The sequence below is a fragment of the Grus americana genome, chromosome 17, assembly GCF_028858705.1.
Source record: "Grus americana isolate bGruAme1 chromosome 17, bGruAme1.mat, whole genome shotgun sequence".
NCBI lineage: Eukaryota > Metazoa > Chordata > Aves > Gruiformes > Gruidae > Grus > Grus americana.
The window spans coordinates 11,018,553-11,041,197 of NC_072868.1; the positions used below are offsets into that span (position 1 = coordinate 11,018,553).

The window sequence follows — 22,645 nt, forward strand, 5'->3', positions numbered from 1 at the left end:
TTTACAAAGGAAACTTACTTAAACAGGAAAAAAAACCCCATCCACTTTGTTTTCAGGAGAGAAAAACCACAAAATGCTTCTGCTTTTCTTTCTAGGTAGACTTTTTCCCAAACAAACAATTTGCTGAATATCAACATGAATTTGCAAACTGTTTTTATCAACCTGAAGCTGCATGTTTAAGAGGTGATGTTTCAGCTGAAAACGTTTGCTCACCTTTACTGCTACAACAGTAGATCTGCTTATACTGCTGCATCTACACAAAAAGCACATCACTGCAATTTCAATAAGCTACTTTATTCTAGAGATGACCCCTAGCTTTTAAAATTCCTAACTAAATTTTTATGCAGCTCCAAACGCTGAGGATACATAGATCTAACACTTTGGCTCATAGCTATTCCTTAGTCTAACTGCAGCATATTCAGGTCTGGTATACGCATAGCGTTCTTTCCAGACTTGAAGACTACTTAACCACATTACTTCTGAGCTCTCAATCCCAGTCCTCATCTGTAGTCAATCATATTTAAAAACCTGGAAAAGGAAAAAACCAAAGCCAATTATTTCCACACCAATTCCGTCGTCTTAAGTAAGCAACTTAGTACTTGCTCCACATTGATGCCCTGCCTTCACTTTTTTCCCCCGCTACAGGCCTGCGTAAGTGAAGAGGAGCCAGAGGATGGATAAACCTTGCACTCTACCATCAAAGGTGCTGCAGGAAACAATCCCCTGTAGCCTGGAATTTTGGCAGAGAAAATGCAGGATGGTGAACTCCATTCCATTTTTTGTTCCTTGTCTTTTCAAATGCAATGAATGTACATTGAAGAATGGCCACACGGTTGGTTTTTAATTCGCCAAGTGCCCTGATGAACCATTCCTACCATAGTCTGGTGGTACCAGCCAATAAACAGCACAGGCCTGAAGACCTCGGGCAGACCACGTTCACTGAGAGCCTCTCTCAAGAGATACAGTTGAAGTTGGAGCTGCTTCCTTGTGCCATGGATCCAGAAAGAAGGAAGCACTGCATAACACCCCGGGACATTTCACATGATTTGTAGTTAGCCTCTTCCCCCTCTCCTTTCCCTTGTTCTGAAAAGGGCCTAAATCCCCTAACACAACCTCATCTCCTCCCTGCCTATATAGAACTAGGTGGGGGCTATTTACATTTGAATTATTTAGGCTTTTTTTCTTTTTTTTTTTTTTTTAAGTTATAGATGACAGCTCATCCCTTCTTCCACCCCCCCTATATCCAGGACTCCCTTCCTCATTCTTTAGACATGGTCTGCACCTTAGCAGTAGGCATTTGTCCTGGATTTCAATGTTCTGTGACCTAACTCCTATAATGCTGAACAGCTAAAAACTAGTACAAGCACCAAATCTTTACTCAGCACAGACCTTAGCCCCATTTCAACATGCCCAGCTATTCCCAGAGCAACTCTAGCTTACTCTGGGTTTGCCCATCTACATTAAATTAACACAGGTGTAACCATATACACAGCTGAAACCTGCTGCAGGACACTGCAAAATGGTTCATTGATCACAGATGTTTCTGTACCTGCCTTCTCCACCAAGCAGCCATGTTTATTCCAGGCACAAGCCTGACAACATCCCGATGGAAGGGTTTTATGTGCCAGGATCACTTTGAGGGGAAGCAATGGGCTGAAGGAAATGGGGAATATGAGTGTAATTAAGTTGCATTAATGAGCTGCGGCAATTCATTAAAAAAAACAAACAAAAAACAATGTCAGTTTTGTTAGCGACATCTCCCAGCATGTTAAGTGTCAAGCAGAGAAAGCACTTGTCAGCCATCCGTGGCTGGTACGTTCCAAGACAGTAATTCTTTATTGTCTTGCCTAATCTGTTTGAGATAACTTGGCATTTTTGAGTAATGTTTTTCAGAAGACTCAAGCTAGAAGCCATGCTAGGGAAGGGAAAGTGAGAGGGAAGAATTAAAAAGGAATAAAAACATTAAGTGCTAAATCAAAGACAGAATGATGCACCTTTGTCCTGTTCCAAAGGGCCCAGGAAGCAAAATTCTCTTCTATAAACCCAGAAGTATGAGCACTAAGAGAACATCTTTTGTTTCTGTGCAATGTCTACTCCAGATACCCACTGCACCCTAACATCCTGAGTTCTGCTCAGGTGCAGCTGTGAGTAAAAACCTTGTCTTCTATAGGTATTTTCCCTTCTTTTAGCCCACAGAAGCCGCAGCTTCTGACTGAAGAGAACAGACAGCTGACAGTTGCTGCTTTGATGTTAGCTTCATCATTTGTTTTTAACACTCTCAAGCTGACCAAGCCTTGATGCCACATTTACTAATAAAACTGATCAAAACCCACTTGCCAAATACTCTGAAGAGACTAACCATCAAACTATGCACTTAACAGCATATGTCTTGGCTTTAATTCACACTGGTAAAGATCAATTCAGTAAATACAAGTGTGATGACCGAGTAGCTCCATAACTATCACCATATGTTATGAACAAATCAAGTATCTTAATAGAAATAAAATAAAGGTTCAGGTAAGCCTATAATATTTAGTATCAATGACTTCCATAAATAAAATAAAAAAAAATCAGTCTGAGAAGAAAAAAAATAAGACAAGCTACCAAGGATCATATTCAACACTTAATTACTTCCTCTAGTTTTCACTAGCAGACCCATCTGTCCTTCATACTCTGATGACCATTCCTCCTGGCCTGCCTGTGCTAGACCTACTCTAAGTACTGCACGGTCATGCAATGACCATGTTCTGTTAGGGAAGGGACTCCCAGTTGTTCGCATCTCCAACGTGCTGTAGGAGAAAGGAGCAGCTAAAGGTTTTGCTCTAGTGGGTTCCCTTATCTCCAGGTTCGGAGTGCCCTCTATTGGGGCTAGGCATCGCCTGAGATACTGCTAGTCAACAAACAACATGTACCTGTTTCTGAAGGGACATCTTCCCACAGAAAAAATGGCTCCACCCTTCCAGATGTGGAAAAGCCACAGTTTTCAACATGTTAAATAAAAGAAGCCCCAGAAAGAGCTGGTATACTTACAGCCTTCTAGTCCTGTTGATGTTCAGGCTAGGTTCCAGCCACACTGAGCTAAAGCTTAGAAGGAAATAACACTATTCCAATACAGAGCTGGTTTTGTTTTCCCTTCTTGGATTAGCACATCTACTTAAAGTGCAAGCTTTTGCTGTTATTTACAGAGGCAAAATAAAGCCAACGATAGTTTGGAACCCAGAAACAACACCTAATTTAGCACAGCAGTGCAATTCTGTTCCCTGTGAAAGCTGCTGTCCGGCAAAGACCCACCAATTCCTCCAAGAGCTGGAGAGTTTAAACCTCAACTAGTAATTTCTCTCACTTTTGCCAAGAGCTGCATTAGTATCACCTTCTTCTGAAGGCAGGGATCAAGGAAGAGGTCTACCCTCCCACATGGACCAGGATAACTGACACCTTAAGGTTACTCAGAGACAAGCCTATAACCCTGTTCAATACCCAGGGCTGGAACCAAACAGAAGCAAATCCAGAGCCCGTGCTCCAGTCTCCACAGATGTGAGCCACGTACCAAAACTCTGCAGTAAGATCAGATGCAGAATTATTCTCCACTTGCACAAGGACCTGACACAGGAAGCTATCCTCCTGCATCCTTACTCCTTCTTTTGCAGTTCAGAGTCTGGAGGACCCACATGCAATCTTCTGAATCCCAAAGGAAGCCGATGGATGGTAAGAACAGTGGCTGCTCTCACTCATGCCCATGTAGTACTGAAGGACAGAAGTCAGTGATCTACAACCTGATGCTGCTCTAACAGCTTAGGACACCATCACACCCCCTCCCCCAGTAGGACAATACTAGAATCAGATACTCAGACCTCTAAGATAAACAAAAGAAACTTTTTATTCAGTGAAAAAGAACAGTGTGTTTTAAAAAACATATTTGTTGTCCCCTGCAGTTAAAAAGCCATAGTATTGACAAAACTTCTCTTTTTGGCTACATGATAAGAATGCTCCATTTAAAATAAGAATCATCAGCTTAGCAAGCAACCAGAAGTCCTAAAAAGGTAAGTTCCCATCATTATCTTCTAGTAGGATAGTACCCAACAGCCAGGGAAGAGGCTCTATAAGAAGCTTCTATGAGATCATCCAGTGACCCTGACCAAAGAGCTTTTCACCTTCTGTCTAGGGAGCTCAGCTGAGAGTAAAGAGGTTGGAAAGTCTACAACAGGCCAAAAGCTTTTCACTTAATTATGTGGATTTGAGTATTAGTGAAACATTTTGTCAATTGTTGACAATTCAACAAGAGGCAGGGAAAGACAGCCAAGAGCTCAGAAGAAAGAGCTAGATTCTCCCTCCCCCACAATACATTGCTGCAGAGTATTCTCATCTCAACTGAAGGAGTTTTGTATAAAGACACTCCCATTTTGACTCAGACTTACTGAAGAAAGCCATCAACCCTAGCAGAATAATCTCTAAACCAGAAACAGCCCACTGAGAACAGCCCTTGATTTTAGCAGAGCAGGGATTCATTTGAGAATGCAAGAATTTGGAGAAGGAGAATCTCTGTCAACAAAAGCCTCTTTTGGAGGACAAAAGAAACTAGTAGAGTTTTTCTGGAGCAGTCCTACAGCAAGATCAGCAAGAGTACAGCAAACCAGCAACTCTTAGTAGAAACACTGTGCATAGGTGGTACACTTAGTAAGCTTTTACACTTATGCCAAGCTACCCTGCAAATAAGATTGCTCCAGCATCAATCAAACTATTTACTTATTTTCTTCCTCTGCTGTGTTATGAGTGAGTTGTATAGACTTATCTTTCCCCTTAGGCACATCACGGTTCAGGACATGAAAGTCTTCACACTTCCCCGGATGACCGCTCTGCAGATAGGACACAATCTCAAATTGAGGGCACATTCTCCACAAGCTACCAGGTGGCCACAAGGAACAAACACAACAGACACATCTCTGTCCATGCACACTTTGCACATCCTTTCCTCTTGCAGGCGCCGAAGCTGTTCTTCCATGCTCATCCGAGACTCATCTTTACCAAAGAAAAAGAAAAAGCCCAAACTGTTAGTATTATAACAGCTCCAGAGTGCCAACGCTGTCATCTTAGGAAGTCACACTGCAACTTGCTCATCATTTTGTTCAGAGGCTGACTGAAGGTGGCAAAAGTGCCTCTCAGGCAAATTTCATTTAAGCTGAAAAGCTACAGCTATTACAGACTCCGGCTTATCACACAAGATTCAGCATATGGATACATGCTGGACTGAGCAGGAACCAAGATCAACATCTTTTTACTGTACTGTGTAAGTTACTCCGATACACCAAGTTTTTGTATAACAGTCTGCTTCACAGTGGAACTCTAATTCCTGAATAAGGGTCTCTATGTTCAGTTACCATTCAAGCTAGCACATATTCCCCTTCAGGATTAAAACTGAATATAGTGACCGCTGATACCATTACTATAAAAGTCATTCCAATTATGCCTAGTCTCAATGTCACCACCACCACCAGCCCCGTGCACCTGATTCCTTTTGTTGCACAGATTGCATTTCTTCTCTTGAACTTGATGTTTCAGTCTCTCTCCGAGCAGCATCTGTACAACCAGGAAAGAAGACGGCATTAAATGCTACCCCTTTCCCCCCCTCTTCAGACAGTGCTGTTTAAAAAGATGACATATCCTGGATCTCAGTAGCCTTTAGGTCAAACACCTCTTTACTCTGCTGTTACTTTCACACACCTGGTGAAGCTGGTGTTCACTGTGGTGCCCCAGTCATTATGTATGTTAACCTCCCTACCATGACATGACCACATCACGTTGTCTCCTCAGCAAAGTTGGTTTATCTATCAGACAGCAGGAGCCATCAGCTGCTCATTCCTGCTCCTCTGCTGCTATTTAATCACACTTTCAATTTTGTGGAAGGTTTTGGGGTTTTTTTGCCTTAGCTAAAGTGATGGTAGACCATGATATGAAGACAGGAGCTTTGGAAAGCAGGCTTGCTACCAGAAAAAGCCTGTGTGCAACTGCATCTTCAAATAAACTCCACAAAACAGATAACACAAAACAAGTGTAAGTTAAGGAGAATAACATATTATCTAAACAAACAAGTATGGCTATTTCTTATCAAGCCATTGATTCAATTTTAAATAGGCTTGGTGTACTCATCCATCCTACAAGCCTTGCTTTGGACAACTGCCTCTGCATCAGATATGAATTTGTGCACAAGCCTCCACATTGTGCAGCTGTCTGCTACTGCAGGTGTAAGGTCAGCATAAAATATTGAGAATATCCACACCGTAGGCTATTGAAGGCAGATATAGTTACTGATGCCCCAGTAATCACAGCTCCTTCAGGTTTCTTTAGAGCAGAACCTCATCCTTCAGCCTCTCAAAGAAAGGCAAGCTTGGGTACATCACTACTCTTAATCCCAGCCTAGGAAGAGAGAAGGCAGACCCACAAGACACAACAGCGCTCAACATGAAGTGAATTAAGAGGTTAAACATCCACCAAGAACCTGGGTGTGCAAGTCAGGCATACCTCTGCTTTCCTCTGCACTGCTGCTCTCTCCCCAGTCTGGCTGAAGCAGATCAGAAATCAGTTCAGACTCAGAAAGGTAGAAAGTCCCAGTCAGCATGTATTTATTCTCTACCAGGTTTACCACCCAGGTGGGGTCAAAGCCCATCTGCAGGACATTCTGCACTATGGTAAATTGATCCAGAGAAGGAAAAGCCTGCAATTCCCAATTCCTCAAAGGATCTGTAAAGCAGTGAGCAGATACTTTACCAAAAAGGCAGAACTTTGGGCCAAAGCATGCCACTCCCTCACACTGTTAAATGAAAGAATGGCATGAATGTATTCTAGAACATTCCTCAAACTATATAGATAGCTAGATCAACATCCAGATTTACAGTTTTTACTTCCAACCATAATTCACAAGTCAAAAGCAATGTCATAAAAGCAAAGACACCAATTTTGAGTGGCTTACTCTACTGTAACAGCAAACCAAGTCTCCCATGTTTGGCCCCAGTCCAGAACCCTTATTTCTGTTTTCTCATCCCAGAACAGAAGTCTCAAAACTGCTTTCATAATGATCAAGTGGAACCTTGAAGTCACTTTATTTTTAGGAAATAGAGTCTAGCACAAGAAGCAAAATTGCTTGCTCTGGTGAGACCTCTGTCTAAGACCAGAGATATTCAGCCAGTCTGGATAATCACAGGACTTTTGGGTGCTTGCCTAACTTTCCTTTGACTTGTCCATGCTCTTGATGATGATGTCTGTGGAGTCTTTCAGACTACAGCATTTTAAGCCTACTTGACAGGAGACCAGAGAACAGCTAGAGGGTCCAGTTGTTCATTAAAGTGTTGATCCTGGGGATCTATTCCCATTCATCAATTGCTCCTGGAAATTTAAATAGGTGGAATTTGACTCACATAACTGGAAAACTGATTTTCCTCATTCTCTTGAGGAGCTTATCCGATAGGATGAGCTTAAGAGATATTTAAGCCTTTGAAGGGGCTGCCAGCTGAATTTCCCACTTCCATCTTTACTGATGAATGGTTGAGCTAGATTATGAGGTAGGAGAGACTTCAATGTTCCACTTGATCGTCATGAAAGCAGCTTCAAGACTTCTGTTCTGGGATGACAAAACACAGATAAGGATTCTGGACTGGGGCCAAACATGGGAGACTTTGTTCACCAATACAGTAGAATAAGCCACTCAAAATTAGTCTCTTTGCTTTTATGAAATTTCTTTTGATGACTTGTGAATTTTGATTGGAAGTAAAAACTGTAAATCTGGATGTTGATCTAGCTATACAGTTTCTCTATATTCAGTATTCAAGCTTCTAGAATATCAAAGCATCTCACAAACACCATGTCTACAGAGTGCACAGTAGCTGGGGTGGGGTAGAAGCAAGATTATACCACTTTCAACAGAAGACAAAACAGCATGTAATTATAACACTGACCTTGGGAAGCAGAAGACTCTGCTTCAGTCTGATCCCAGGAATCTCTCTGAAAATGTCAGAAGATAGTCAGACAAGAAGCACATGTTCAAAACTCCCCATCTACCAAAGCCTCATCCACTATAAACAAAAGATTCATGACTCACTGGAGATAGCAGGGTGCTTGAAAAGGACTCCTGAACACTGCTAACAAATTCTCTCCCCCTTGACCGCAATAAAAATTCACACCTATAAGCAGAAAGATTTAAATACATTAGTACGGGATCTCAAGTGAAAGTAGCAGTAGTAGTTTGATTTTAGAATCAAAGGGTGCTATTGGGTTACGAGCAAACTGCTATATTCATTAAAGACAACATAGTATCATGGTCTTTTTTTTTCCCCCCTCTCCTTGCATGAAGGGCAACAATAAGAGGATCATGACTTCCCCCTCCGCCCTTAATTCAGTCTTCATGTTTGGCCCAAGATGAGCTCTGTCCCTCGGAACAGATCACAGAAAGTGTTATAATAGACCACTACACAGAAACTGCTACAGAAAACACAAGCTTTACAATATCTTGCTTTTTGTACCTCAGCAGTAGAGACCAAAGCTGTTCTTTGACAAAGAAAGTGATTTTAATTGAACCTTTAGATAGTAAGCTCTAGGTCAAATTAGACAATCTCAGGTCTGAACTGTGCCACTCTACCTGAGCTTGAACATGTGATTTTGCTTTTAAAGTGAGAGGGTCTAAGTATTTAAGCTTTTTCACTTATATTTGTACAGTTGTTTTTAAAAAACTAGTGCAGCTTAGACAACCATCATCCAGTTGGTTTTGTAATTAACATGGAACACTCTAGTGATTAATCAGCTTTTGGAATAGAAGATGTGGCAGTGCCTGAGAAGAAGCCTAAAAGGGACTGAAGCCGACTGTCCTCGAGTCGGCAAACTACTGCAAGGGATAACACATGCAGAGGGACACCAGGCATGCATCAACTACATTTTGGGGAGGGAAGAAAGGGAGAAACAGAAGAGGACAGGCAGTTAAGATACAACGATTAGGTTTTCAGGTCAGTCTTTGGTTCTTCCACACGTGAAGGGAGAGTAGGAGGAAGGCACTTTTGGAAGACAGTACAGACTAAGGGACGGACCTAAAAACGAGTTTTCTATCTTGACCCACTACTAGGATCTGAAGATGGTCCCTTGCTGTGCAACTTTGAGGAATCGGAACCTTCCTCTTGAGATTTCAGGATTTCCAGAAGGTTACAGACTATTGCAACAGTTTACGCAGTTAAACACGATTGAACATACCTGACTGGCTTTTCACCTGCTCTAGCTAGGTAGAAAAAAATCTAGAACTAAGCTCATAGCAGAGTCTGGAAGCAGCACTTATTACCAGTACGTCTGTTACTCATTTGTCCCTCAACTAGGCGTAGTTCTATCTTATGAAAGAAGAAATCAGCGTGGAATGCACAGCACATCCCTTGTAGCAAGACCAAGAGATATCTGTCAACCAAGACTGACTTACCCCGGATACCATTTGGCATGTTCCCTCCAAGGATCATGTCCAAACGACCAGTTCCTCACACCTCCATCACAGTAAAAACACCTCACTACATCATCTTGTCCTGAAAAAGACATCAAGAGATTATTTGACACTGAAACACTGTATGCTCTAATAGCCCCAGATGAGAACCTGGGGAGAGATTCAGCACAAAATGCAGGCTACCGGACGGAACAGATGAGCACATGACAATTTACCAACACTGTGCGAGTTGTATTGGGGCAGGAAATCTGGTGAGAGTGTGAACTCCCAGAGCTGCAGCTGGTTGAGATCATTCCAGAACTAGGTCACAAGCTAACAGGCAGCATGCATGTGAGCACCATCGCTCCTGTGTACGCACATACCTATCCAATCCCCTCTTGCCTGCATTTAGAGTAGAGCAGCGATTACTTATACCTATAAACACGCTTTGTTTCCTAGCCACAGTCTGCCATAACCAGCAGCAGGCACAGTCAGACGATGTACACAGCCTCCATCTCATGGGTGTAAGAATTTGCCACAACATGGTCCCAGCCCATCCATCCTGCTACTGTGCTTCTCTTCGCAGAAATCACAAGAAAAATTAAAGCCAAACACAGTTAAGAAGAGCTGCCTACAAATGGCCTGCTCCAAAGGCAATGAAACAGCATCAGTAAAGGCTGCCAGTGAGTTTAGGTCACAGGCACGATCTTCCAAACACTGTCGTATCAGAGCACTGTTTGGCTTAACTCAAGTGCTCAGTTCCCGAGTTCTCCAGTGACCGCAGGAGTGCCACGTCAGATGCTGCTGCCTAACGAGTCCCCACAGTAAATCTCTGTCCTGGGCTCTCAGCTGCTCTGCAAGCAGCAAGGCCAACACAAAACACATAGGTTTTAGCTGCAGACACCGCTTTATGGTTTATTCTATGTTCCTGACGATGGTGGTCTTGAGTGCCTTAAAAATTAATAAAAAGACAAAAGCAGCAGATGAGCTAACGTGCCTGTAATGCTCTGCCACTCAGGCATGCACCCGCTGCCGTGCTTCAGGTAGATGGGTACAGGTTCATAGCATTAACTGGATTTATAGCAAGATGCAGGTCACGCAGTTTGAGTGAAAATCTTGCAGAAGCAGAGACACGTACTAGCAAACTAACCAGTCACTTCCTCTAACTCAAGCTAGAAGAACAGAAGGTCAATTACGTGACTTTCCTACACGCATATCATTCACTGTGTTGCATCTCAGGTTTTTTCTAGCTATCACAACATTTAAGGCTGAGGGCTTTTTTCCATTCCCATCTTTACCAAGAAATAGTACTTAAATAAGTGGAGAAAGAGGCAATTCAATTTTACTTCAACAATAGCGTGAGGCCTTCGGGATGCACAGACTTGTTTCTGCTAATGGAGCTTCAGTTTATGGACCTGCCTGTCACTTCCTTCTGTCTGTCCGATGTGCAAACACAAAACAAATGAATTCCTTCATATGGAAGAAGTCACACTTGTAACACAGAAATATCACTATATTATTAGCTTTCAAAAACCTGAAGGATCCCCCCCAATATTTAATTACAGTCAAGTATTAACATACTGTAAATATTTCTTCTGACTGGTCAGTCCAGGGAAGGTTACTTCTTTAAACCTATAATCTAACTAGCAAAACCTTCTCCAGGGGAAACAGTGATGTTATCTTGATATTCACATGCATATGATGAGAAATATTGCCTATTTTCCTCAAAAAAAAAAAGTGTCTTTTTTATTTCTGTATTACAAGGCCAGCATCCTTACAGCAAGAAGCCACAGTGACAGCCAAATGGGCTGACTACCTCCAGGCGTCACTCAGATTTGGTTTTTTGAGAAGGCGGCTTCAGTGCAAGACAGAGTTACACGAAACATGACATGCCAACTAAATGCCTCAAATCCTTTTAGGAGTGCAAGTAATAAATAGGCTCAATGGATGTTAAAGCACACACTTGTCTGCCAGTAAGACATTTGTTTAAAACATGTCACTTTTTCTGCTCATACTGGGAAGGGAATTACTAGTGGACCCCTCAGTACCAAACCAGAAGTTAACATAGAATCTAATTCTGCACGAGCACCAAGTGAAACAGCGCAGGCTGAAGGAAGGATGTGGTTTCTAACTACACTACACATACTTGCACATATTTGTGCAAGCAATAAAACATAGTGACACCTTCAAAACGTAACTCGAGTGAGAGTTACAAACAGCATACCTACCTGTGTAAAAGAACCCCGCTCTAGCCAGTTGCTCAGGGTGCACATCGGTATATTGTGGCCAGTTCTGAAATGTAGATAGTCTCATCTCCTCCGTTACCATCTCTGGGTACTCTGGTTCATTGGGCAGGGCTGTCTCCTCACTGTCTATCCCCTGCAAAAAACTGAGGAACTGCCCATCCACAGTGTCAAAGATTTCCTGAAGAGGAAGCATCTCTTGGTTCCCAACATCCTCACCAGAAATGAATTTACAGGAAGGGAAGAACTTCAGGTGCTCTGCTACGGGGCAGTCACCAGGTCCCCAGTCCTTCAGGACACCACCACAGCAGAAACACTGTACTTCATCTCTTGGACCCACAAAGAAAAAGCCAGCCTTGGCCAAATCTTGGGCAGACACAGGCGAGGTGCCTGGCCATTGCCAAAAGGTCCTCAGTCTTCTTGCTTCGTTCCTCATGCTGGATTCAAACAACTGGCAGCGAGCATCCCTGAGCTCGATCTCCTCTGCTGGTGTCATGTCCCCCATGTTCTTGTTCTGAAAAAGAGGATAAGATAGCCCAGGGCAGTCAGCTGGGTTCCCGGTGTCAGGCAGCACTCATCCAGCGTTATTTGTTCCTCATCCCCGTGCATATTCCGGAAAGCTCCTGGTCTTGACAAAGCTGAGCTTGTTTCAGAATTGCAGCCCAATCAGAGATCTGGTGCTTCTGTACTTTGCTGTTGAATTTTTGCTGAGCCCTCACCAGTGTCTGAAGGGAAGAGACCAGCACTTTCGGAGCCCCTCTGCCAATCGACAGGAGAGGTGTCTGCGGAACCGATAGCGCAGGGGGAGGGCAAAACCTGTGCTGCTGCCCTTGCTGAACCAATCCAACTTTCAGCATCTGATTTGCATGATAAATCCCCAGATATTTTGCTCAGCTTTTAAATTAACATTAAAAAGACTGGGGGTGTTTTTCCTCCTAAAATCAGATTTAAGGAGGCATGCCCTAACAGAGCAGAGAACAGCTGCGCCCAAGCAAATAGTGTCTCGGTGTTCCTTTTTCAGCCAAACGCTACACAGAATATCAGTAGTTTTTTCATGATCTTATTCTGCTAATTAAACAGTGAATATATAGAAATAACTCTCTGAAAGAGAACTTCTCCAGGACACAGTTTAAAATAATTAGGTCTGGTTTCTACAGGGAGGTGTCCGTAAATGAAAGATAGGACATTTTCTGCCTGTGCTAGTTCTATGCAAGAGGAAGAGGGAAATTAAAGCAGCTATGAGTGCCCGAATATCCAAGCCCTCATCTTACTTAAGGTAATGGCCCTTCCCTGCACAAGCAAGCGAAATTGCTGCTGCTTCCAATACTTTCTACATGGCTGGGAAATACACTTTCAAAAGGTCACACAGTTACACAACTGAGAATCAGGATCAATTTAACTAATCACTCCAAAGAACTCCTTCAGAGTGAAGGCACTACACATGTGACTAAGTAGCAGGTACAATCAAATCTATTTTTTTTTTTTTTTAATTAAGTGCCCTGAAAATCCCTTCACCACCTAACTCAATAGGCCAATTCATCCCAAGGGAAGTGCTGGCCATACACCGGTTATCAGAGCTAAGCAGTATAAGCACACAGACCCAAAACATCACACAGGCAAATATTAAATTAGAAAATGATACATATACACCTATGCCCCTCCAAAAAAAAAAAAAAGAGAGATGGCATTTCAAAGCTGGTACACAACATTATTAAGATAACTACTGCAGTGCACTCTTTTGAATAGGCACACCGTAAAAAACAACGGAGTGGAGACCACCTGTATAGCAGCTACTCCGCAGAAAACACAGCCACAGAGACTGTTTTAACAGAGGCACTCAGGCCACTAGCATCGCTGAAGTACGATTCCTGTTAGTTACGTGTTGCAGTACATTGGGGGAAAAAAAAAAAAACAAACTTTCAGGGCATGTTAGTTGCAAGACCTGTAGCTAGAGTTAACAAATACTTCATAGGTATTATACATTTGGTGAGATTTTTAAAGCAAAAGCAAGCTTGCTCAACCACATGCCTCTCACAATAAGGGGTAGCAAGGAAGACAAAGTTCATAAGCAACTGGAATTTTCTTCTATCTTCATAATAAGTGTCCAAGGCCAGGATGGATGGGGCTTTGGGCAGCCTGGGCTAGTGGAGGGTGTCCCTGTCCATTGCAGGGGGTTGGAAGTAGATGGGCTTTAAGGTCCCTTCCAACCCAAAGCATTCTGTGATAATCACAGACACCAGAGTTGTAGGAAAAGAGGGCTCCAAGAGTTTGTTTTAGAAATGGCGCTTTGCTTAATACAATAGTTACTCAAGAACTATGTCGCTGATATAAAGAAAAATCCATACAGAAAAAACCCCACCCCGCTAGTCACTGATACGCAGCAGAATTTGCAAGCTAAGCAAACTTATGAGCATGCAATTTTTTAGCCTGCACAGCAGATTTGGCTCTCAGAACACAGAGAAGCAGAGAGACTTGTTCATGAGGCACAGCTCCACAATATCAGCGTTGCTCTCATCTTAGGCCCTAAGAAAACAAAAGCTATTATTCTTAAGCCACAATAAACACCATTTTCCACCTAGAAGGTGACCGAGTTATCTTAGCCTACTCCCCACTTAGGAAGCACACATCAGAGCAAACTTCACAGCAAAATACAAAGAAAGAAAATTAGTTTTTCCACTTAAGAGCTTAACAGCTGAGTCAAGCTTTTTTTTAAAAAAAAAAAAAAAAAAGAGATGCAACATAGGAAAACAAATATATTTCTCTTTTGATTGTGAAGAAATCCCTTATGGTTTACCTACATTATATACTCTGCAGAAGATCCATTAACTTGGCTAACAAGGCTCTCTAAACCAAATTGATATCTTAAATAGTTACAACACCACTAAAAGCCCATATTCTCCCACAATCCATGTCTTACATCTACATAGTAATACAATTCCAAAGCAACATACCAACAATTAATATCAACAATTCTTTTTGATTAGCACAATAAAAACTAAAAAAAAAAATAAAATTTTTTTTTTTACCTACAATATACTAAAAGAAAAAAAACCAAAACACTTCCAAAAACTAAGACTCTCCCAGCCCCACAAGCTTCAAGCTACCCTCTTCTCAGCAAGGCAGGGGTCTTTCCCAAAGAAGCAGAAACCCTCTGAAGATGCAAGTGATCCCACCTGCCACAGAGCCCATTTCTAATGCTTCGTTTTCCCCAATTGGTTGGGTTTGTGCTGAAATTCTCTATTGGCTAAACAGTCCAAATTTCATCTTTATAAATGGGGGTCACTAGGGAAAGATACAAAGCTCAAGCTTCCTCCAGAAAATAATTTTGGACCCCTGGAAAAAAAAAAAATCTAATAACCAAGCCTTGTAATCTTGTTGACATCTGGCATAGTACCAGTCACGACACCTTGACTCCCGTGACACAATGCTTGCAATCCTCCTATTTCACTATAGTACCTTTGCTACAGCATCCATGATTTTTTCTTTAATTTCTGTTGATGTAATAAGAGAAATTAACAGAATCATATTGTAAAAGAAGACTCTCCAGATGTAAGTTATGATGTCTCTCAAATACACTGGAGTATGTCACACAGGAGGACAAGAGCAGCCCCCTGTAGAGGGTGATAGCTTTCTGAGCCCCTGCGATCACACTGTGGCTCTATCCTAACAGTGGTTCTGTGTCTTTTCCAGTATGCTCTCACCTGTGTATGTTTTGCACCTTACAATTTTCAAGAAAACGTACTATAAAACTAACAGACAACAGCAACAAGAATTTACTGGAGACAGCTTGAATAGATTACATTGCTTTTCCATTGGGAATAAACACTGACTCTTTTGATGCCATCGCATCTTCACAATATGAAATCTTTCTGTTCCTCTGCCTTCCTGTGGTCACAATGCAGAATGAAGGATTTTAAGGCTGGTTTTGAAAGGTGCAATTACTTGAAAATGTGTTTTCCTCTACCACTTTTCTGCCTGAGAAGATACCTGCAGCTTATTCCAAACTATGTGCTTGACAAAACATAAGTTCTCCATGCTAACATAAGAACACAGGTGGTTTATGTTTGTAAAAAATGATAAATTAGGATTTTTCTTTTAAGAAAAAAGATCCAGAGCCCTTTTCTTGCAGGCAAGCCTATACAAACATTTTAATGTAAAAGAACACTGTTGAAAGGTTGGGGGTTTTTTAATTAAATATGCATTAATGAAAATCCCTGAGCAGTAGAGGGCAGTGCCTATATAAGAAATTTACAGAATCTTGTCATAAGCGAATGTAGTTCTTTTTTTTTTTTGTCCATAATGAATTTATATGTAATTGCACATTATCTTCTGCTCCACAGATCCTATTCTTTATAAGTCTATATTGATTTTTGAAGAGCGTATCCTAAAAATATAAGATACAGAGTTAACCAAATCCCTCTTACAGAGGCTTTATGGGGAATCTGCTGATGGGTTGTTGCGAATCACCTGTTAATAGCTAAGAATGATCGATAGTTTTGATCTTCTGAAGCATTTCACAAGCAATGACCTCATCTTGTACTGCTTATAACCACCTTGCTTCTCAAACGTGATCTCAGGAGGTGCTGCGAGCGTGGTAGGCTCCTGGATCTGCCTTGGCCTCACCAGCAGTCTGCAAGCAGCTCTCGGGGATGTTTCGCCCAACGCTTAAAAAAATCTGCCGGTGGCACCGACGCACCATGGAGTTGTGGTAAAGGTGCGCTGAACTGCCAAGCCCCTACAATTCCACTTGTCCGAGGGGAGCACCCAGGGTGACTCTTAAAGAGGGAAAAGCTGTATAAAAGCTCAGATGAACTTAATTAACAAAAATTTGACTGATTCTGGCAGTGATTATTAGGGGTTTTTTGTTTACATGACATTCTTTCATCAGGAAAGCTTCAAGACATGTTTAAGGTTGGTTTTGTGTGGGGATACACTCATGTAATTTTGGGGAACGTTTCACCAACGAAGGAAAGCTCAGAAGGACTAGTGAGATGACTGTAGCAGAAGATGAAGCAACAACAAGTCTGCTGCTAGAGAGCAATTAAAAATAAGTCACCATGGATAAATGATAGGGTTTTATTTTAGCACACCAAAATTTTGAAAGTAAATAACATATTCAGCAGTGTTGTATGCAACTAATACTGATCTTTTTTAGCAATTCATATGCAGTTTTTTGTTCCTTTTCAGAGAAGTAATATGTCCTACTGAACTTCTGAACACTTCTTAAAACAAAGAACGTAATGAGCTAAGGACAGAGGCTGGAGATACCGTTGCTGCACAACACAACAGAGGGAGAGACAACTGTGCCTATGCATGACTGGTTTTGGGGGTGGACACTGCCCTGCAGCTTTTTCAGTAAAGAATTGCAGGAAGTATTAACCTTTTAATGACAAACAACTGTGGGAATCGGTAAGTATCAACCAGGAGTCCAGGATAGATCAGTGATAACGACCAACAGCACCATCACCGTGCCCCTGCATGAGAAACGTAGTAACTCCTACACTGCTGAGCTCATTCCAAGCATAACTGGAAACCAATACTAGACAGTGATTTGAAACATCCTAAAAAGAAAGGAACGTAAACATAATTAATCAAAAATATCTTTGCTAACATCAACCTGGTTTGGAAGGAAAGCCATCAATAACTACAAGGGGCAGAGTATAGCTGGAGACAGCACGATAGCGAGCTCAAAAGGGCCGAAGTGACCGGAGCCCCTGGAAAAACTCCAGCGGAGTTCAGCATCTCTAACCTCGAGGTTCTACACAGTTGTAAGAGCACGAAGCTGTTCTGTGTGGTTTAGCTCAAGGAAAACTACTGTGCTTTCATCAATCAATTAACAGTTAATAAAAAACTCCTGAGGAAACAGGCTTTAGTAACAGGGGGAAAAAAAAGGTATCAGTTGGCATTACTGAAGAAGCAAAGAGGCCGGGAACACGAACAGAGATGCCATAGCTTGACACTGCAACTGATGTTGAAGTGATGATGAAGGGGGCTGGATATCAAGGAAATTTAGGGCATAATTCTTGTTTCCACTTGCTCAGAACCACTGTTAACCGCTCTATGAAGACAAGGATCCATTTTTCAGAATAAAATGTTCAGACCTTGTGATATAACTGCTTTCCAGACTGAAGCAGAGTGTACGAAAGCATTAAATTTGTAGCCATAGAAGTAGGTGATTGGCTTCTGTTTCTCCATTTAGGGCCTTGCTTTTCCTCTTCTGGCTGCCTCTTCTTTGTCTGTTGTCCTTCCTCTTCCTTCACGCTGAATGACCAGCTGGTACCATCCTGCAGCAAAACACCTGCACCCCGCTGCTCTCCTAAGAGTTGCTGGCACTCTGTTCCCTGCACCAGCAACGTGTGTGAGGGTGCCCGTCTGCTCAGCTGCCTTCCAGTGCAGCGCTGAGGGACCAATGCACGGCGTGGTCTGTAGACACCAAAGGATCCATAAAACAAACCCACTGTGGACAGGCAGCGTGATCCAATGCCGTGAATAATGACAAGACATGCTGAAAAGTGACTGGTCACACCAGAGACAAACACAAAGTAATTTCCTTAGGGCAAAGCTCAGAAATCTCGCTTTGCTTTTTCATCCAGCTCGAGGTTCATTCTTTTGCCATTGTGAGCGCTGCTATACATCTGAAGGGGTCTTCTCTGCCCGCCAACACCTCCCTCACTGCACTTTCCCCAGTGGATTTTTCAATAATAATGAAGAACAAATTTAACATATCACTACTAATAAATGATTTATTCCTCCAAACATGAATAATCATTAATCCAGGAAGCCTGAAGAATGTTGCTATAAATAGACATACTATATACAGCCAGAACTAATGCACAGATGAGTAACACACATGTTTTGTATCATGTTTTGTGAAGCGATTTCCTAAGGATTCAAACCCTTCAATCTCTTTCCCTTTCTTCTGGCCTCCTCTACCATAGCATCTGATTGCCTCAAAACTTTACGTATTGCAATAGTTAGGAACAGCTAAAATGTAGCTTGCAATGTGATTCATGGAAGTGCTTAGAATCAAGTACTATTAATATACCAGCCCACAGGAACAGAACACAGTACATATCAAAAGAAAAATCTGCAAAGCACAGCAGATACTCAAAAAATCAATAGAGGAACTGACCTTAAAATCCTACTGTGATTTGAAAGAAAAGCAAACTAACATGCTAGTTCCTTGGAACAAGGAAAATTAAAGTGTTTCTGCCACAAGCCATTACTATGTTTTATATTGTTTTGTAACTGTATGATTTCAGTGTCCAGTCCATTATGAAAAGTATTTCTGCTATAGAAGATAGAGTGGGTTGAAAACTGTTCAATGCTTTTTCAAAAGGTAACTACTTGTAGAAAACGGTTTATTTTTTATTTTTCTAAATGGTTTTTGGAGCTGAAAAATTTGAGTTTCTTTTTCAAGGGTCTTTTTTTTCTCTTTATTTGGTTTTCTAACCCTTCTTGCCTTTGCCAGTGAAGTCAAAACATCATGGGGAAAAAAAGAACAAAACCAAAACCCACTCATTTTTTTTTTGTTTCCCACATCATTCTAAATGCTTAAATCTGTAAAAATTCAATGCTGCCCCAAATTGAATGAACTATTTTCAGCCTTCAGCACATCAATGTGATATCCAAAGAGCAAGCAGAGTGCTTAGAGAGCTGAGCAGCAGCACAGGAATTAGGAACACAAATTAGTTTCACGAGAGAACCGGATGGCTAAGTACAATTCCCACAGTGAGCATGGAAAACGTGAACAATATTCCCCTTCTTCCTCCCTTTTGGAGTAGGATCTGGCTGGTTTCCCCAAAGATCAGTTGTGCTTCTCCTTCCTCTCTATTCCTGCCTCTCCCTCTCACCAACTCTGTTTCCTGATTCCTTCTGATCCTGACACGGAGGAGCCTCATGCCTGTGCTCTGTTCCCTCTACCTACTCAAAGCCTGGCGGGAGGTACAGGAACAGAAGATACGTAGCCTCACGTAAACCGAGTGGCGTCGCTACTCCAAATTGTTCACAAATAAAACTAACAGCTCCTCAGAAGAGATTGCTATCAGCTTGTGACTAACGTACATTCCACCATCCAACCATTAATTGCCTTTAAAGAAGGATTTGTTAGGCATTGTTATAACTCTAATGGAGCTCATTCTACTTTTTAATTGGTGGGAAATCAGCCATCAAGGAACACGGAACATCTGATTTTCCAATTAAATTCTGCTACAGTTTGGAACGTGTTTTGATTGGAGAGAGATGTGCTTAGCTGCCTGACTATTGCTTGGACGACAGGCAGAAAGATCTATTCTTGGGCTATTCACACTAGCAATCATCTGTTTTTCTCCATGCAAATTGGCACAGAATAGGTTTATTTTGTCCCTGTATTAATAATCAATAGCAAAATTGAAAGATGAGGAAGACAGACAACAGACCAACCTGAAGGATGCTGCAAAAAGATGAAGTGAGAAATTCTAATATGTAAGCAAAGACCGACTGACCTTGTAGTTTAATGGAAACTACATGACAACAGCAACAAAGAGCTGCCAATGATGAAGACATGGGACAGTACTTATGATCAGTCACTGCTCAGTTGAGCTCCTTGCTATGGCTTTTCAATGCAGTTGTCTTGCAAAGAACAGCATGTGCGATGGTGATGTCAGATGTTATCTGTTCACAGGCCACACTCTTTGCATATGATTTCCCTTCTCATGTTTTCAGTGTGTCAGTGACATGAAAAACAGGAGAGAACAACAGATACTATTTCTCTGTGCATCTGCTGTTACCTTCACCCTAAAATGATGGGAATTCAAATTGGATCCTTGTTTTGGTTACATTCCACGGGGGAGTGCGCTGCAGGAGGGAGATGATTCCAGCATAGCAATGTTTGATTTTACCACCCTGCTCAGAGCAGACAGGGCTGCAGAAAATCCCTGTAAAATCTAAATTTGGAAAAAAAAAAAAAGTCTTCTCTAATTTACAAATGAACTCTTCTGAGATTTCAGAAAGTGTTAATAAAGAAAGAAAAATAAATTGTTAACTTTTTCTTGTACTAGAACATACGACCATGTTTCTCTCAATAAAGCCAAAACCAAACAAAAACCTGCGTTACCCCCTAGGTTACCATGTTAGACTCCAAGAGAATCCTGAGTTGATATAATTCTGAATATTGCCTCTTATCTATATGCTTCAACTGAGACTTCTCATCTTACTGGTTTTGTTTCTAAAAGACTCTGTACTTCTCAATGGATAGGCAAGATCATTCTTAAAGTTACTGGGAAGAAGCAGTAACTCACATTTTCCTAATGCAAAAGAAAAAAAATATTGCCACAAACATGGACTTAGGCACATACATATCTACCTATTTGCCTGACATGCTCTGACTTTAAACCTAAAATAACAGGTATAGCCTAATAGCTTTAGTCCCCTGTACCTTAGGATGCTGAAGCAAATACAGTTCTAACATTCTGCCCACATGCACTCATGGCTAGGATGATTCATAGTCACATAGTTTCTATATCAAGACTAGTGAACATACACAATCACATGGGCTCCAGAGCAGTGCCCACCACCCAAGCATCCAGGACGAGCCTTTCCCTTTTCCTTCCAGACAGATGTGCCGCTCTCTTTTCTCTATCATTTGAAACACTGCTCTGTACATTGCCTCTCCAGCTCGTCCAGGGACTCGCAAGAGCAGAGACTTACTTTGTCCATAGCTAGACAGTAGCCAACAGAATTAAGATAAAACATGCCAATTATTACTTGCTACCTAAGTCAAAAAAAGAACCCAAAGCATCTCCAGGTGCTGAGGATTAATGCAGTGCTCATTTTTCCTTATCTCTCAATGAATGATCAGAAAAATGACAAAAGAAAGTGGACGATTCATTTCAGGTATTTTATTGGAATAGAAACTCAAACTAACAATTTCCAGACACATGAACACAGGGAAGACTCCAGTTTTAACTGCATCTAAAGGAAAGGATGATTGCATTGTTTAATAACTTTCACGAGGACTAGAATTTGCCACTTTTATCCCCAAAATTAATCATGGAGATGCTACAAATAAGACTTCGTAACTTCTGGAACTACTGTGCGGTATGATAAGTCTTAACTACTTTGCGCTAGCTCCTGGTGAATGCAGTAATGAGACTGGATGCAATCATCACACGCATAGTTACTAGGCCCAGTTTGGGCCTCAAGTTATTTCCTCAGGCAAGAACAACCCACTATGCACAAGAAGCAGAAGTACAATCGTTAATGAGGTATAACTCAAATACTAGAAATAAAAGCACATTGCTTTCATTTAATCCGATTTCTCCTTAAGCCAGCCCTTCCTAAAAATTACAGCAATTCAACTTTGGCATAAAGCAGCACTGAACGATTACAACTCAGGCACCTTATTCGATAGTGCTTTATTTCCTAACCTTCCTTCAGCAGGGCACACAGGTAAATGACAAGTCTCCCTTAAAAGCACCAGTTTACTTCTTGGCCCTGCTGAAATCAACATAAGCTATGGTAAGGGTCCAAGATTTCACCCAGGTTCTGCAGAATAGCAGCTGGAAGGAAAATAAAATGAATTAACTCGATTAAAAAACATGCCCAGAGCAGCTGCAGGCTGGTTGTGACTCTCCACCTGAGGATCCCAGCCGCAGCTACCTCAGGCCCCAGGGCCGGACCCGCACCGCCTGAAGGCTGGTGTGAGGGGAGACCGGCCTCCCTCAGCGCCTCGGGCCGCAAGTGAGCCTGCATGGCCGAGCCTAGGGGCAAGGGAGCCCGTGTACAGCCTCGCAAATGCCGAGTGAGGGGAGGAGGGGACCCGGGAAGGGACAAGGAACCAGGGAAGGCAGAGGCAGCCGCCCGCCGCCACTCAGCCTGTCCGCGCATGCGCAGCAAGCGCCGCCGCGCTCTGCGCGCCTTCCCCCCCCCACCCCGCCTGCGCCTGGCTGTGTTTTCCCGGCGTGCCCCGCGCGCTCTCGGC

The 22,645-nt window shown here is 42.1% G+C and overlaps 2 protein-coding genes across 4 annotated transcripts in view; one reads left to right on the forward strand and one right to left on the reverse strand.

The window, feature by feature from the left end:
* NKAIN4 (sodium/potassium transporting ATPase interacting 4) overlaps positions 1-2,529 on the forward strand; it is a 53,318-nt gene extending 50,789 nt beyond the window's left edge. For 2 of the 3 annotated variants that reach the window (XM_054845886.1, XM_054845889.1), the window contains one exon: positions 646-2,529. In XM_054845886.1, coding sequence (XP_054701861.1) covers positions 646-655 — 10 coding nt within the window. In that variant the 3' untranslated portion in view covers positions 656-2,529. Of the gene's footprint in view, positions 1-95; positions 116-645 lie in introns of those variants that run through there. The other variant, XM_054845887.1, reaches the window with a different exon arrangement.
* Positions 2,530-3,884: 1,355 nt separating this feature from the next.
* On the reverse strand, positions 3,885-12,190 carry BIRC7 (baculoviral IAP repeat containing 7). Its single transcript, XM_054845502.1, has 7 exons — positions 11,671-12,190; positions 9,446-9,545; positions 8,090-8,171; positions 7,947-7,992; positions 6,517-6,735; positions 5,503-5,574; positions 3,885-5,016 (listed from the first exon to the last, which is right to left on the reverse strand). Exons 1-7 carry the CDS (start codon positions 12,188-12,190, stop codon positions 4,814-4,816), a joined length of 1,242 nt encoding a protein of 413 aa, XP_054701477.1. The 3' UTR covers positions 3,885-4,813.
* Between the last annotated feature and the right edge of the window lie 10,455 nt (positions 12,191-22,645).

Excerpts from the sequence above, each read along its gene's own strand:
- BIRC7 (XM_054845502.1), bottom strand. The coding sequence starts at position 12,190 with ATGGGGGACATGACACCAGCAGAGGAGATCGAGCTCAGGGATGCTCGC. Across the intron at positions 7,993-8,089 it reads CAAGCACCCTGCTATCTCCA|AGAGATTCCTGGGATCAGAC; the intron begins GTGAGTCATGAA and ends TGACATTTTCAG. Across the intron at positions 5,575-6,516 it reads CAGTGCAGAGGAAAGCAGAG|ATGCTGCTCGGAGAGAGACT; the intron begins GTATGCCTGACT and ends CTGGTTGTACAG.